General features: G+C 38.0%; 1 protein-coding gene across 1 annotated transcript in view; it reads left to right on the top strand.

Moving 5' to 3' along the window:
• fig4 (FIG4 phosphoinositide 5-phosphatase) overlaps positions 1 to 13,173 on the top strand; it is a 71,067-nt gene that overhangs the window by 50,486 nt on the left and 7,408 nt on the right. Inside the window, exons 19-22 of the mRNA XM_015376749.1 lie at positions 224 to 371; positions 554 to 637; positions 1,779 to 1,974; positions 11,644 to 11,732. Coding sequence (XP_015232235.1) covers positions 224 to 371; positions 554 to 637; positions 1,779 to 1,974; positions 11,644 to 11,732 — 517 coding nt within the window. The remainder of the gene's footprint in view (positions 1 to 223; positions 372 to 553; positions 638 to 1,778; positions 1,975 to 11,643; positions 11,733 to 13,173) is intronic.

Raw genomic sequence — 13,173 nt, 5'->3', positions numbered from 1 at the left:
GAATACACTTTTTTACATATAAACATGCAGTTTTTCTTAAAGCAACCTTTGTCTTAATATTGTTTTTGAACCTGATGTCATTATGTTGATCATTTTCAAACATTGCAGTGAACATTAATGGGACCACGAAAACTTTTTGTTTTTATTGAGGTTGCTTTCTTTACCTGCCCATCTGTAACTGTTCCTCAGTATCTATATATATATATTTTTTTTGTGCATGCAGCCGCCTGTGAAGAGACAATGAAGACGATCAAAGTGAAGAGGATGAACCAGTTTGATGAAAATGTTGACATCTACACAGAGTTCTTCAAACCTTATGAACTCACCTCCTTTGATGACACTTTCTGCATTGCAATGACCAACTCTGCAAGGTACATATGCCCCCAAGAACACACCAACATATTTTCAGTTTTAATGTCACTTTTGATTATGTAGACATTGCTAATTTATAGTTTAAGATTTTATTATGATTTCATTACACTTTTTTTTTTTTAACAGCAATACAAATGGGTATTGAATGGTCACCTTTTTTTGTCATTGTTTGTTTACAAAGGGAATTTATGCCAAAATCTGTTGGGGTGGATCCAAGTCCATTCACTGTTAGAAAGCCAGAGGAAACTGGGAAATCGGTGCTGGGGTGAGTCCCTCTTTAACCATGTTCGTTTTGGATGTTATTGTTTTGTTTTTTTGAGTGGTGAATCCCATGTCACTGTGCCCTTACACAAACACACAGCTTCATTAATCATCATGTTCTCAGGTAACCAGAAAATACAGCCTGTCCTTTTCCGTGTTTTTGTTGAGCGGACACATTGATGAGCTCTGTTTTTGAATGCATGCATTTCTGCAAATCAAAAGCTAAAATGGGCAAACATTACCAGGAAAGAGAAAAACGCCTAAAGCTTTTGATGTCTTCTAAACGCTACAGCAGCGCATCAATACCTCCGGTAAATATTCATGACATGTCAAATGTTCTGTGCTGAGTCACAGTTTGACCTCAAAACAAATATTGTGAAGTGATGGAGATGGATGTTGTGACATCTGGATACATTTATTGAAGAGACCCCACCTGCGTGTAATTTAATCTCTCTATAAACACAACTGTCCTGTAATGGCCTTATGCATCGATTTGACAAGCAGCCAAGAGGACACATGGTTACTCTGGAGGAGCTGCAAAGATCTACAGCTCAAGCTGAAGAATCTTACGATGAAACAAAATTAAACCAAACTAATGGTCATTAATCCATCATACTTAAATCAGCTTCCCATGAAACATGTTTTAATAGTTTTTAGCTGTAATAAAACCATTAGAATGATTCATTTTTTCCTCCACTTTACACAGATGCATTTCTTTGTTTTGGTCACATAAAGTTCCCTCTAAAAACATGAAAATATGCAGAAGCCATAATAAAAAATGAATAATACTTTGTAGATTTCCTTCCTATTTTCTGCAGGAATTCAAACTCAAAATTATTGGATTTCAGATGCTTCGCCTCGCCATCAACCAGTGCAATAAGCTACTATTTTCTGCAATTATTATTATTATTTTTAATTGAGATGAATTCAAGTTTCAACCTTCCTTTAGAAACAGAGAATGAAAACAGACACATTCTAGTTGGCAGAAGGACTTAAAATGACAAGAAATTATTTTTGATTTAAAAGAGATTCTAGCGACACTCTGATGCTTCTTCACAGGATGAGGGTTTTCCCTCAGATACCCTCTGAGAAAAATCTTATGATGCGTATAATAGATCAATGAAATGCTTTTCCCTGTTTAACAGCAAGAGCAGCAAAGAAGAGACGGTTCTCCAAAGGAAGACTGCAGCCAGTGCGCCTCCTCCCCCCAGTGAGGAGGCCATCTCCAGCACTTCTGAGGACGACTCAGAAGAGGACCGGGACGATGAAGGGACCGTTTCACAACGCTCTACCCCGATCAAGCTGCTGACAGAATCAGGAGAGAACAGTCGCACCCAAGAAGTAAGATAAATCTGCGATAAATGAGCAAAAATAAATCCTCGCATCAAAGCAAAATATCATTGCAATCAAATGTGACTTCCTCAGAGTTCAGATGCACTCTCTGCTAAATTAGCCCTAAATAACACCTCCCACCAACTGTATAGCTTTATAACTTTTGCCCCTGATTTTTTTTATAATCCTTCCACATGATAATGCCAATTAATGTAATCCTCTAATGCACGTGTCAAACTGGTTCCAGAAATGGCCGTGTGGCTGCAGGTTTCCTCTCCAACCAAACAATAGCACACCAGACTCCATTCATATTATCAAGTCATCACGTTCAGATTGGACTCCCTTGATGAGATGACTGGAGTCTGGTTTGATATTGCCTGGTTGGAAAGAAAAGCTGCGGCCACACGGCCCTTTCTGGAATCAGTTTGACACCCCTACTCTAATGCAATATCCGGGTAATTTTAACTGCTCGTATTTTAGGCCTTAGTGGCATTTTGCCCTCAAATGCGAGAATCTCACCTTTACCTGAATATATAGTCAGTCTCAAAAAATTTATTTTATTCTTTTTACATCAAACTGAAGACTAGATATCAGCCTAGTCACACATTATAATGAGTAGAAGACCAACAAAGTGAGCTTAATGTTGATTTTAGCTATAAATAACACAATTTCACATTAGTATAATTTGCAAACCAGCTGTTTCCAACTATAACTTGGCAAAAGCAATGATGTTAACCGATGTTATGACATCAATTTGATGCAAGCAATCATGACAATGTACCACTGGGCAGCCTGGGATGTTACTTAACCTGGGATAGTAATGCAGAGCAGGGCTGTAAAGTGTTTACAGCAGAGAAGCAATGTTGGTGGCATGGATATTTTTTATGTTTTTTTACACAATGTTTAAAGATAATGCAAAAATATAAAAAAACGCAAACTTAACATGATGGAGGGGTTTCAACGTTCCCAGGGACAATGTTGTCAGGGGTTTAAAGGGATATACAGGTGTCATAAAGTTGTGTGAAACGTAAATTGGACTCACCTGATTCAGTGGCCTGGGCAGAACAAATTCATGACATAGAGATTAGTTGTTGACTCCAACTCCCCTGTCTCTGGTTCACCGTCTGTAGCTAAGATGTAGCAGTTTCGCCACCGTCACTGAGCCTCCTGCTCTAAGAAACGGCTGGTAACGCAATGGAGACTAAGTCGTTTTGGTAGGGTACAGGTGTGCCATTAATCGAAGGTTTTTAATCTAGAAAAACTATGCATGTGTTTTGTTAGACTCTATCAACTATGGTAAAACATGTCAGACCTTGATATCAATTAGAACTATTTTTATGCCGCTATCATTAGTTGCGGAAGACCGTTCCTGTCACAGAAATAAACTAAACCGCTTATCAGCATACCAAATAGTTGTTTACAAAAGTGAACTATTAGGTAATTATTAGTAATTAAAAATATCTACTGGAAGAGGAGGAAGGCAGACGGTCTCGACAGGCTTAAGTGAGTGATGAGAGACTGCTGGGAACGTCTGGCACAGCCCTTTGTCAGAGATAAGTGTTCAGCCCCCACCTCCTGGAGAGCTTCTCCCCGATTCCAGGTAAAGCTGGAGACATGAAGTCGGAGTGGGCCATATTCTCTGCCTCTGTTATCATTGTGGGAGACGGTAGCTGTTGTCGTAAGGTCTGTGGTGCCTATTGTGGCAGCAATCCCTGAAGCCGGTGGTGGACACAAGCGGTATAGGATGCTGTGAAGCTGAAGGAGGAGTCCTATCTTGCTTTGGTTGGATGTGGGGCTCCTGGGGCACCAGGCAGGTATAGTAGCAGCCATTCAGAATGACCATTCCCAGCCACTGGATTGACCCCCTCCTTTTCCTGGGCATGCATATTTTTTTCCTCTGACTCCACCCTTTCACTTCATTATAGGGTCTGACCAGGAGTAGGTGCTTGTCTTTAGATCTTAATATCCACACATCATGATAAAAAAAATATTATAGTACAAAGATTGATGTTAAAAAAAGTGTGGACATTTTGAATGGTTTCTACTGCACAGTTAAGCCAAACAATCCTTCTGCTGGAGCCATTGATGAGGTAAACCATGTAAAAAATATATAGATATGTTTTTCTTTTATAACATAATAATTTGTAAATAAAAAGGATTTCAGAAATGTATTTTGAGGAAAACATTTTGTCCAGGGCCTCTTTAAGTCTGTTTTTTTTTTGTATCATAGGAGTGAATTGTTGTTTCATCTGTCTTCTGTTCTCCGCTTTAAATTAAGTTATCTTTAAGTAGACTAAAGTATGTAGGGCGTGTGGAGTGGGATTTGTCTTGTTTTAGTATACCAGTCTCGTGCAGGTGATGGCCTTTTTTGGGCCTCATTAGCTCTGCTTTTTTGATTCCTTGCTAAAATTGATTTTGATCTCTGATCTGGCTGCTGAAATAAATTAAAGTAGGTCAGAGTTGTAGGCAATCCTAATTTCTTTTTAAAAAATGCTGTCACTGTTTATATGACTAATCATATTGTACAATTGCTTTGATTTGTTTATTTATTTTAAATAAAGAGTGTAGTTAATTAACTTTTGATAAAAAAAAAAAAGGAAATTTATTAGTCTTGCACAGGAGAAATTCACCTCTGCTTTTAACTCAGGGACCCAGAGTGCAGGCTGTGGGGATCAAACCGGGTATCTGCAGCCTTCTCAGAGCAGAAGCGCTCTGCTCTAACTACAAGGCCACCCTCAGCAGACCTTCTTAAACCTACTAATGCATCTTTCCCTGGGCTCTACTCCTATTTCCAAATGTTTCCACCATTATTGTTTTTTTTTTTGTACCAATACTGGCTTTGTTTTTTCCGCCCTGCTCAGCAGAAGGTACAATCAGAGATGAGTACTAATACTAATTTAAAAAGTCCAGTACCAATACTGAAGAAGCAGTAATGGAAAACATTACATTGGAAACATTTCCAAACTCCTAGAGTGGAGTGGAGTGGAGTGTTTCCAGTATATTTTGTTTGTTCCATCCTTTATGCAGGATTCCTTTTATATCCATCTTTTCATCAGTCTTTCATCTCTTATCAGTCTGTTCTTCTGTCTATTCCTCTTTTCATTCTTCTTACAGTTTGTGTTTTATCGCTGCATAAAACTAGTGCTGTAGAAAAATCAGCAACAAGTTAATAGACAAGTTCTTTTATTCATTCATTATTTTCTAAATTGAATAAATGGCATGTAAAATCATACCAGTCTGAATCTAGGAAGGTTTGGAGTTTTGCCAAAAAATGGTGTTAAAGATCTGAAGCAAGCTGCTCTTCAATTAAATTTGTAACAAAGATTTACCTTAAGAGCAATTAAGACCTTTGTTAAGAAAAAGAAATGTTCGAGATGCTTGTTTTGGGGCTGCTTTTATTTCCTTTATATTAAAAAACTGCTATCTATTTATCTCTTTATTTAGGGGTCTTTAGTAGGAAAACATAAAAAAAAAATACTAATAGAAAGGTGTCAGAAAATTTCTTTTTTGAAAATGTTCTCCAGGTCATCGGCAGTCTAAAGGCTTTTTTCAGTCACTATTTGCAACCAGTCCCAGTTTAGGAAAACGAAACAAGTTGGTAAATGTTTTTTTCAAAACCTTGTTAGTTTTAAATCTCAATTGTTTTTCTCCTTTTAACCTTAAGTGCCATCAACAACCCTAAAGTTCTGCCCTAAAAACTGAATTATTTCTAAAAAGAGTAAGAAGTTACCATCTTATGCCACAAATATTGGTTCCTTAAATAAATTACATTAAATAGACAACAAATGTTGAACATCAATCATTTGATCTCAGTAAGCGTCTAAATATAACACCACTTCCTATAAAGGCTTTATAAATCACAGCATATGATAATATAGGTTACCATATGTTAGTTGTTTGTGGAAGGTGTGAAAATCTGCCCTTCGTATATCAGTATCTGTTTCACACCCCAGGTGGACTGTTCCCACGTTTGCATCTCCAATTGACCCCGATTCTGTATTTCAGCAGGAACATCTAGTACAGGTACAATGTCACTGTGTCAACAGAATGGATCAAATGTACTTGGGTATAACCTATTCAAAAAGCACTGCTTAATCAGAAAGGCATATTTTCATGTCTTTCAAGAGCCCTTAATTAATGCAACATAAACAGTTTCAAGCTTTACGATGGTTTTCATGACATCAGCTCACACTCTGTTCCCCTGTCCTCATTTACATGTAATGAGGCTAAGATTTTAAGACAAGTGATTGTTCGCCCAATCTGAAGTGTTTTCTGGGCTGGTGACTCAACAGCAGGACACATCAGTGGAAGGATTTTATGTTTTGTGCATTTAGGTTCATTTGGATTTCATGATCTCTGCTTCTACTTGTAAATAATCATCTGTTATGACGCTGGTAGTGATTCATTTCATTTCACGGCAAATAATTTTTAAAATTGATCTTGATTATGGCCTCGTGATATAGTGATGAAGCCATTTTTTGAGTTTTCTTTACAGTGAAACCTTCTAGAACATCAATATCACTATGTGTGCTTCCATTAATCAGCAAATTATAATTACAAAAATAAATCTGCAATTTCGAGAGAGAAAAAAAAGTATGTTTTCGATAAAAAGTATTTACACTTCGATGAGTTGGTTTTTCGGTCATGTCGGAATTTTTATATATAGTGTAAAACGGCAGTGGAAACCCTTTTTTTTGTATCACACCAGTACAACTGGACCTTACTGCCTTGTAAAAAGATGAAGACGAAGACTGGAAGTAGTTGGAGGATGATGGCGCCTACTAGAGCCTTGAGTGACACACATAGATATATCTCATGTGTTTACATCCGCTGCTGCCATGTTGTTTTCAGAGTTATTGTGTATAACATATGTATTCATGTTGAATTTTAATTTCTTATTTCATGACAATTGTGAAACTTTGCAGAATGTTTTTGGAGGATAGTTTTGCGCACATTTGTAATGTAGAACAAGGCAGCTTCTGTCTAGAGTAAATCTAGTTGTAGAAGGGAGCTTATGAGAAATTCTATGATTATCTGACACACAAGTCAAAAGAGAAGCAAAAAATAGCCAGGTGACAAAAAAAAAAATCAGTTGATCACAGTAATAGCACCATTTAATCTGATGTGAGAAATTAAACCAGGCATGTCCAAAGTCGGTCCTTGAGGGCCGCTTTCCAGCAGGTTTGTTTCTTGGTTTCAGCAAAGCTGATTCTGCTGATTGCAGTTCAGAAAAAGCCCACTAATCAGATATCAATGGAAATCAGCTGCGTTAAAGCTGGGAAACTTCAGAAAGCTGCAGGACATCAGCCCTTGAGGATCGACTTTGGACATGCCTCTACTGTTCCCTGAACTGAATTGAATTAAGGACAACATCCCTGCTGGATTAATACAAGAATTAGTACACTCATCTAGTCTCCTTGAGTCTTTTTGTCATTAGAAATACAAGAGGAATTTTTAAGTAGAAAGTGATGACAAATTGAATAAATTAAAAGAACCACTTGGTTTTCTATTGTTTTTAAAGACACTCTAGTCAGCTAATAAAAGAACACTTGATAAAATTGCTACTTTTTCAGATTTTGTAGTAAATTAGACAAAAATACTTGCTTGTGCCATTTACCATTAGATTTGACAACTTGTCAGGATGTCTTAAAATATATGAAAGGTGGAAAAAGATCTAAAAAAAAAAAAAAAAACATTACCTGTATAGATAAAGAATGTAGAGGCCAATAATAATTAGATAAATGTTGCCATTACATCTTTATAATACAGTTTTCAATAAAGAAATCTGAATCACCCCAAATAATTCAAAAGTGGCCTAAAAAAAAGTTTTTTAATTAACATTAATATTTTTAATTTTGTGGGTCAGGTGGCCTGCAAACCAGAATTGGTAAAACTCTGTTATTAGGAAGAATGGGACAAAATTCCTGTTTGGAGATCAGGGAAGGGTTGGGACATTTTTTTTTTAAATATCTTAGTTTTGCTTGGGGCAAACAGGAATAATTTGGCAAACCTAATTGGCTATCAACAGAAATTGTACATAGAAAACATTCACTCAGGTAACCTGCTCTTAATTTCCTAAGCAGAGGTGTACTGTGAGAATTTTCAACTGGTCGGGTTTTTAATCCCTTCATTAGAAAGTGGCTCCCATTTTCTCACCATCCATCCATTTGTTGCTCCTGATTTATGATGTATTGCTCTTCAGTGTTCTGTCTTGTCAAGACCTTGAGCGATGATCCAATCATGAATAAATGCATATGGGGCTGGACATCCAGCTCACGTGTCAGGCATATTATGTGTCGCTGCCTGCAGGCCCTGTCGCTGAGAATGGATTTGGTGCCAGCACAACACACTAGTACTGAAATATTTAAACATTAGATCATTACCACATTTACTGTAAAATTACACATGCTCGCTCTGTTTTAACCTCATTATGGTTGTGTGTCGATTTGCAAGCATACATGAGCAAGTTTGCCTTTACCCCAGAAGGCTTGTCCTATATGTACATGTTCTTGTCTTATATGCACATAATTTGTCGTTTTTTATTATCATTTTATTGTGTTTGGTTTGTGTTCACAGCTGCTATGCCTTCGTCGTGGTCTTTTAAAAACCCTTAATCATTCCCATGCCTTTGCAACTCACGTTGATACCAATACAGTGAAATTGAAAGCATTATGTTGAATCAACTGCAGTAATGCAAAGAGGGAAATTGGCCTTGCCGTCTGTTCTTTCTGCTGTTACATAACAGGCTGCCTGTTGTTTCTTTAGTTTTAGTTTGAAAAGAAGGCATGGAAGTTTTCTCCACAATTCATGATGTGTCAAGGAACATTTTAAAGTCACACAAACGTGTAAATATTCAGTTCTGTAATGATTCGATGTCAGTTTATACTACTTAATCAGACTATTCAATATACCCTGAATTAGACTACTGCCTCTGCAACCCCGGCCCCGGATAAAATGGGAAAAAAAGTTATAACAAACAAAACAATTGGACACAAAAAATCACAAAAGTTGCACAAATGAAACATACCTCAACAGGCTTTAAAGGTGACACCTTCTTAATTCACATTCAGAAAGTGAAACTTCTTTCTCTACTTACCGTCACCCATCACAATACTACTGCCATTTTAAACTGTTGGCGTGATGTGTTTTTTTTTTTTAAGGAATGCTGTGTGTTTTCCATAAGATGTACCAAAGATACACATTTCACTGGTGTTGTTTTTTAGGAAACATTAGACCGCTGTGTTTGACTTGGAACTAAAATGGCATCTTTATTCACTCAGCTTCTCTTATAGTTGAATCACAAATGGAAATTAGCTTTATCTGAGCCAGGTATGTTCATGATGTCTTTCTGGATTCTCCTGTGACCTCGAGTCCTGGATTATGCTGATTAGAGTGATATTGTGTAGTGAGCCACTTCTGGGAAGGCTCCCTGTTTTTCATTTTTTCCTCTATTTGTGGATAATAGCTCTCAGTAGGTCTGCAAAACATGTGGGCAAATTTATCATTATTGCACTTTTCATGTAAGTAATATCATATTTTTCATTTAAAGAGGAAATGAAACAAGCAACCAAACAAACTTAATTGAGATAATTCTATGGATAAACTTCCCACAGCTCCAGTCACACTCCAAATGGACTCCAAAGCATAGGCAATGGGATTTTAAGTGCTCGGGTATTTAAGTGATTTAAAGGTGCAGTAGGAGATCTTTTCTGAATGCATTTTTTAACCATGTGGCTTAAAGATCTCACCATAGCCACTTAGCAAGCAGTGAAATAGAAGGTCTGGAAGTGAAACAAAAAAAAAATGGTCCCCAATACAGTGAGAAATCAATGAATAACCCCAACCAATCACAGAAGAAGTTGTAAACCACTGGTTCCTGACACGTTAATCACGGTCGTCTGCTTGTCCCTCCCCCCTGTGCACGTACATGGACACATGAACCAATCAACCCCCCAATGCTCATGCAGGACGCCATGGCTGGAAGCTAGCCACTGTTATGCGAAGTTCACACCTAAAGCAGCAAGAGCAGCAAAAATGTGCGTGCTGCTTCATTTTCTATGCTTGTACAAGTTTAGTTCTGATGTGCGGCTGAAGCATCTTTGCTAGGGTGACCAGATTTGGGTTGAGTGTTGACTGCTGGGCCGCTGACTGGACTGGACCTGACCTCAGCAGAGAGCCATGAGCCGCCCAGCGCTCTGCATCATCAGTGCTACTCCTGTTGCTCTAGTCACGTCGTAGACAGCATGCACGTTCATGTGTTTTGAAGGCGTGGTTTCGAGGGGTGGTGTGAAGGGAGAGGCATGGTTGTGTATGTTCAAAAATATAGTTCGCTGGAAGCGTTTTTCCAAGATCCCCTACAGCACCTTTAAGGTTGTTGGGTATAGCTTTTATTACCAATGTAGAATCAACCAAATCTGGGATGTCAGCACTTAGACTGCAACATGGCCGCTCCCTTGCCCAAAATATATAAACAACTGTTTATTTTTATTTTTCACATTTGTAATATAATTACTGATAATGGTAAGGGTAAAACTCCTAAATGAAGTAAGTTTAGTTGACCGTTTCAATTCCACTATAATCTCTTTATCAATTTTTTAGATAAAGTAAAATTGTTCAGGAAGTAAAATTGATATTTAAGTAGTCAATTCATTTAGAAACTACAAATGAGTGTCTTAAACATGTTTAAATAGAAATAATGAACAAACTTACATCTTTGAGAGTAGTTGCATAAAAAAATCACAAACACCAGTTGTTGTTTGCTTTTAACCCAGACAGAAAGATAGTAAAAAAGATTAAAAAAAGTTTAATTATTAACTTATTTATAGCAAGTCCTATCAGTGTTTTATTATTTCATATTATGTGGTTGCTTGATATGCAGCTGAAGCTCCAATGGACTGCTTTAATTTTAAGCCTTAAGGATGACTTTTTAACGTTTTCAAAGCTCATAAATTTCAATCATTTTTGTCTCTCAAAAAATGTTTAGATTTTGGAAAGTGTTGAATTTTACACCTTTTCTTCTTTGTTTTGTGGCAATGGTTCTGCTTAAAGGGCTTACTTATTTAGTTTTAGTTCTCCTGGCCTGCATTTGGTTACTGAACTACACCCCTCAATAGCTATTATTGGAAACTGGCAACAAGCATTATGTATTACTCAAATAGTAACATAGTTTATGCATTCTCAGTTATTTCACTGTTGATGTGGATCTAACTGGCAAGTTCTTTTGGTAAAAATATCTGTGATTTTATTTTTTCCAGAGCCATAGGTGGAGTAAAGTTTAAGTGTTGTCGATGAGTCATTCCTGTTTGTATGCCGAATATGAACTACACAACCTTAGAAAAGTGGTCTTAATTCTATGGATATTTTATACTTCTTTGAACTGGACACCATGTGCAAGAACCCCAGGAGGCAAAAGGACACAAACATGAAGAAATCTTAAACAGCCTCATCAGACTCCACCAAATTACCGCCAAAGCTGCTTTTATTAAACTCCTTAGGTGGCCATAATTGCTGAATAAGTTTCTGAGGGGTATCTGAACCTGATGATCTTGTCTGAATGTGTCTATGTTCCAAGAAGAGCCCCCTGAACTGGATCTCTTTGTACAAATATTAATATATATCACATTTAGTCATTTATATGCTGCTTATATTCACACATTACCATTTGTCTTATCTTTGTAGGAGATCCATCCACATCCTGCCATGAAGGAGCCTTATGGTTGTAATCTTGCAGAGTGTCCTGCAGAGGAAGATTTGCTCATTTATGAAAGGTAAAGGTTGCTGCTTTAAACTAAAATTACAGACCCTTCCCCTCCTTTAGTAAATTGTTTAGCTCAAAGACAAGTTTTGTCATTTAGAAAAAGCAGTTCAAAATTGATTTAGAGAAATTCTGCTGATGGATGGTGTGACCTTACCCAGAGAAGATTTTTCCTAATTAGAATTAAAAACACGATAACCTTGCATTCAAATATCAGGAAATTAAAAGGAAATTGTTTTTTTAAGCTTGTAAAAAAAGTTTTGGGTTTGATAAGTGGGCTAACTATACCTGATTTGTATTGTCGTTTGAGCAGAAAGGATTATTTCAGTACAGTAGAACTAATATACACAAAATAAAAAAATAAACCTAGAAAACACTGCGCCACTGTACCGGTCTGTTGTGGTGAAGAGAAAGCGGAGCCAAAAAGCAAAGTTCTACATTTACTGGTCGATCTAAGTTCCTACTCTACTATGATCATGAGCTTTGGGTCATGACCGAAAGAACGAGATCCCGGATACAAATGGCTGAAATGAGTTTTCTCCGTAGTGTGTCTGGGCTCTCCCTTAGAGATAGGGTGAGCATTTCAGTCATCGGGGAGCGACTCAGAGTAGCTCCTACTGCTCCTCCACGTCGAAAGGAGCCAGTTGAGGTGGCCTCGGGCATCTGATTACGATGCCTCCTGGAGGTCTCCCTGTTGAGGTGTTCCAGGCACGTCCAACAGGGCGGAGGATCGGGAGAGACCCAGGACACGCTAGAGGGACATTGTTTCTCGGCTGGCCTGGGAGCGCCTTGGGATTCCCCCTGAGGATCTGGCCCAAGTGGCTGGGGAGAGGGATGTCTGGGCCTCCCTACTGAAGCTTCTACCCCCGCGACCCGACCCCAGATATGCGGAAGAGGATGGATGCATGGATGGATGGATGGACAAACTAGAAAACTAAATTTACAACCAAAACTTTTGGTAGTTGTGTTCCATCGGGCTCCCAATTATGGATAAAACATGAACACGAGTTCTTACAACTGTTTTGAGCGTGCACCAAACTTCTAAAGTCAGACATCAGTGGTTATGATAGCAGCAGGTATAGACCATCACAAAAGTTAAAGTGGTACTGGACATGCCGACCTCATGTCCAAGCTTTAACCTCCTCACATCCCCACTTGCCATGTTATTAATTGTAATACCCTGGGCAGTTCTGCTTCTGCATGCCTCACCTTTTGCCACGGCTTCAGCACCGACTGATCAATGGAGGCAGAATGCAATCTATCCTTCCCATTCCAATGATGACAAAGCCACTCTTTAACTGCTTACACAATGGATTATCTATGCACTGCACTGTCTTTGTATTAACAGCAGTACATACCTCTGAATGGTGCAGAAGCTTTGCTGGGCTCTAAGATGTCAGGTAGCTGTTAGTGTTTTCTGCCATTATGTTTAAGAATGATATAGTATGATTAAA

This window comes from Cyprinodon variegatus, unplaced genomic scaffold (assembly GCF_000732505.1).
Source record: "Cyprinodon variegatus isolate N-32 unplaced genomic scaffold, C_variegatus-1.0 Scaffold141, whole genome shotgun sequence".
NCBI lineage: Eukaryota > Metazoa > Chordata > Actinopteri > Cyprinodontiformes > Cyprinodontidae > Cyprinodon > Cyprinodon variegatus.
The sequence above is the reverse complement of the archived record's forward strand: the minus strand, read 5'-3'. Positions and strand labels throughout refer to the sequence as shown.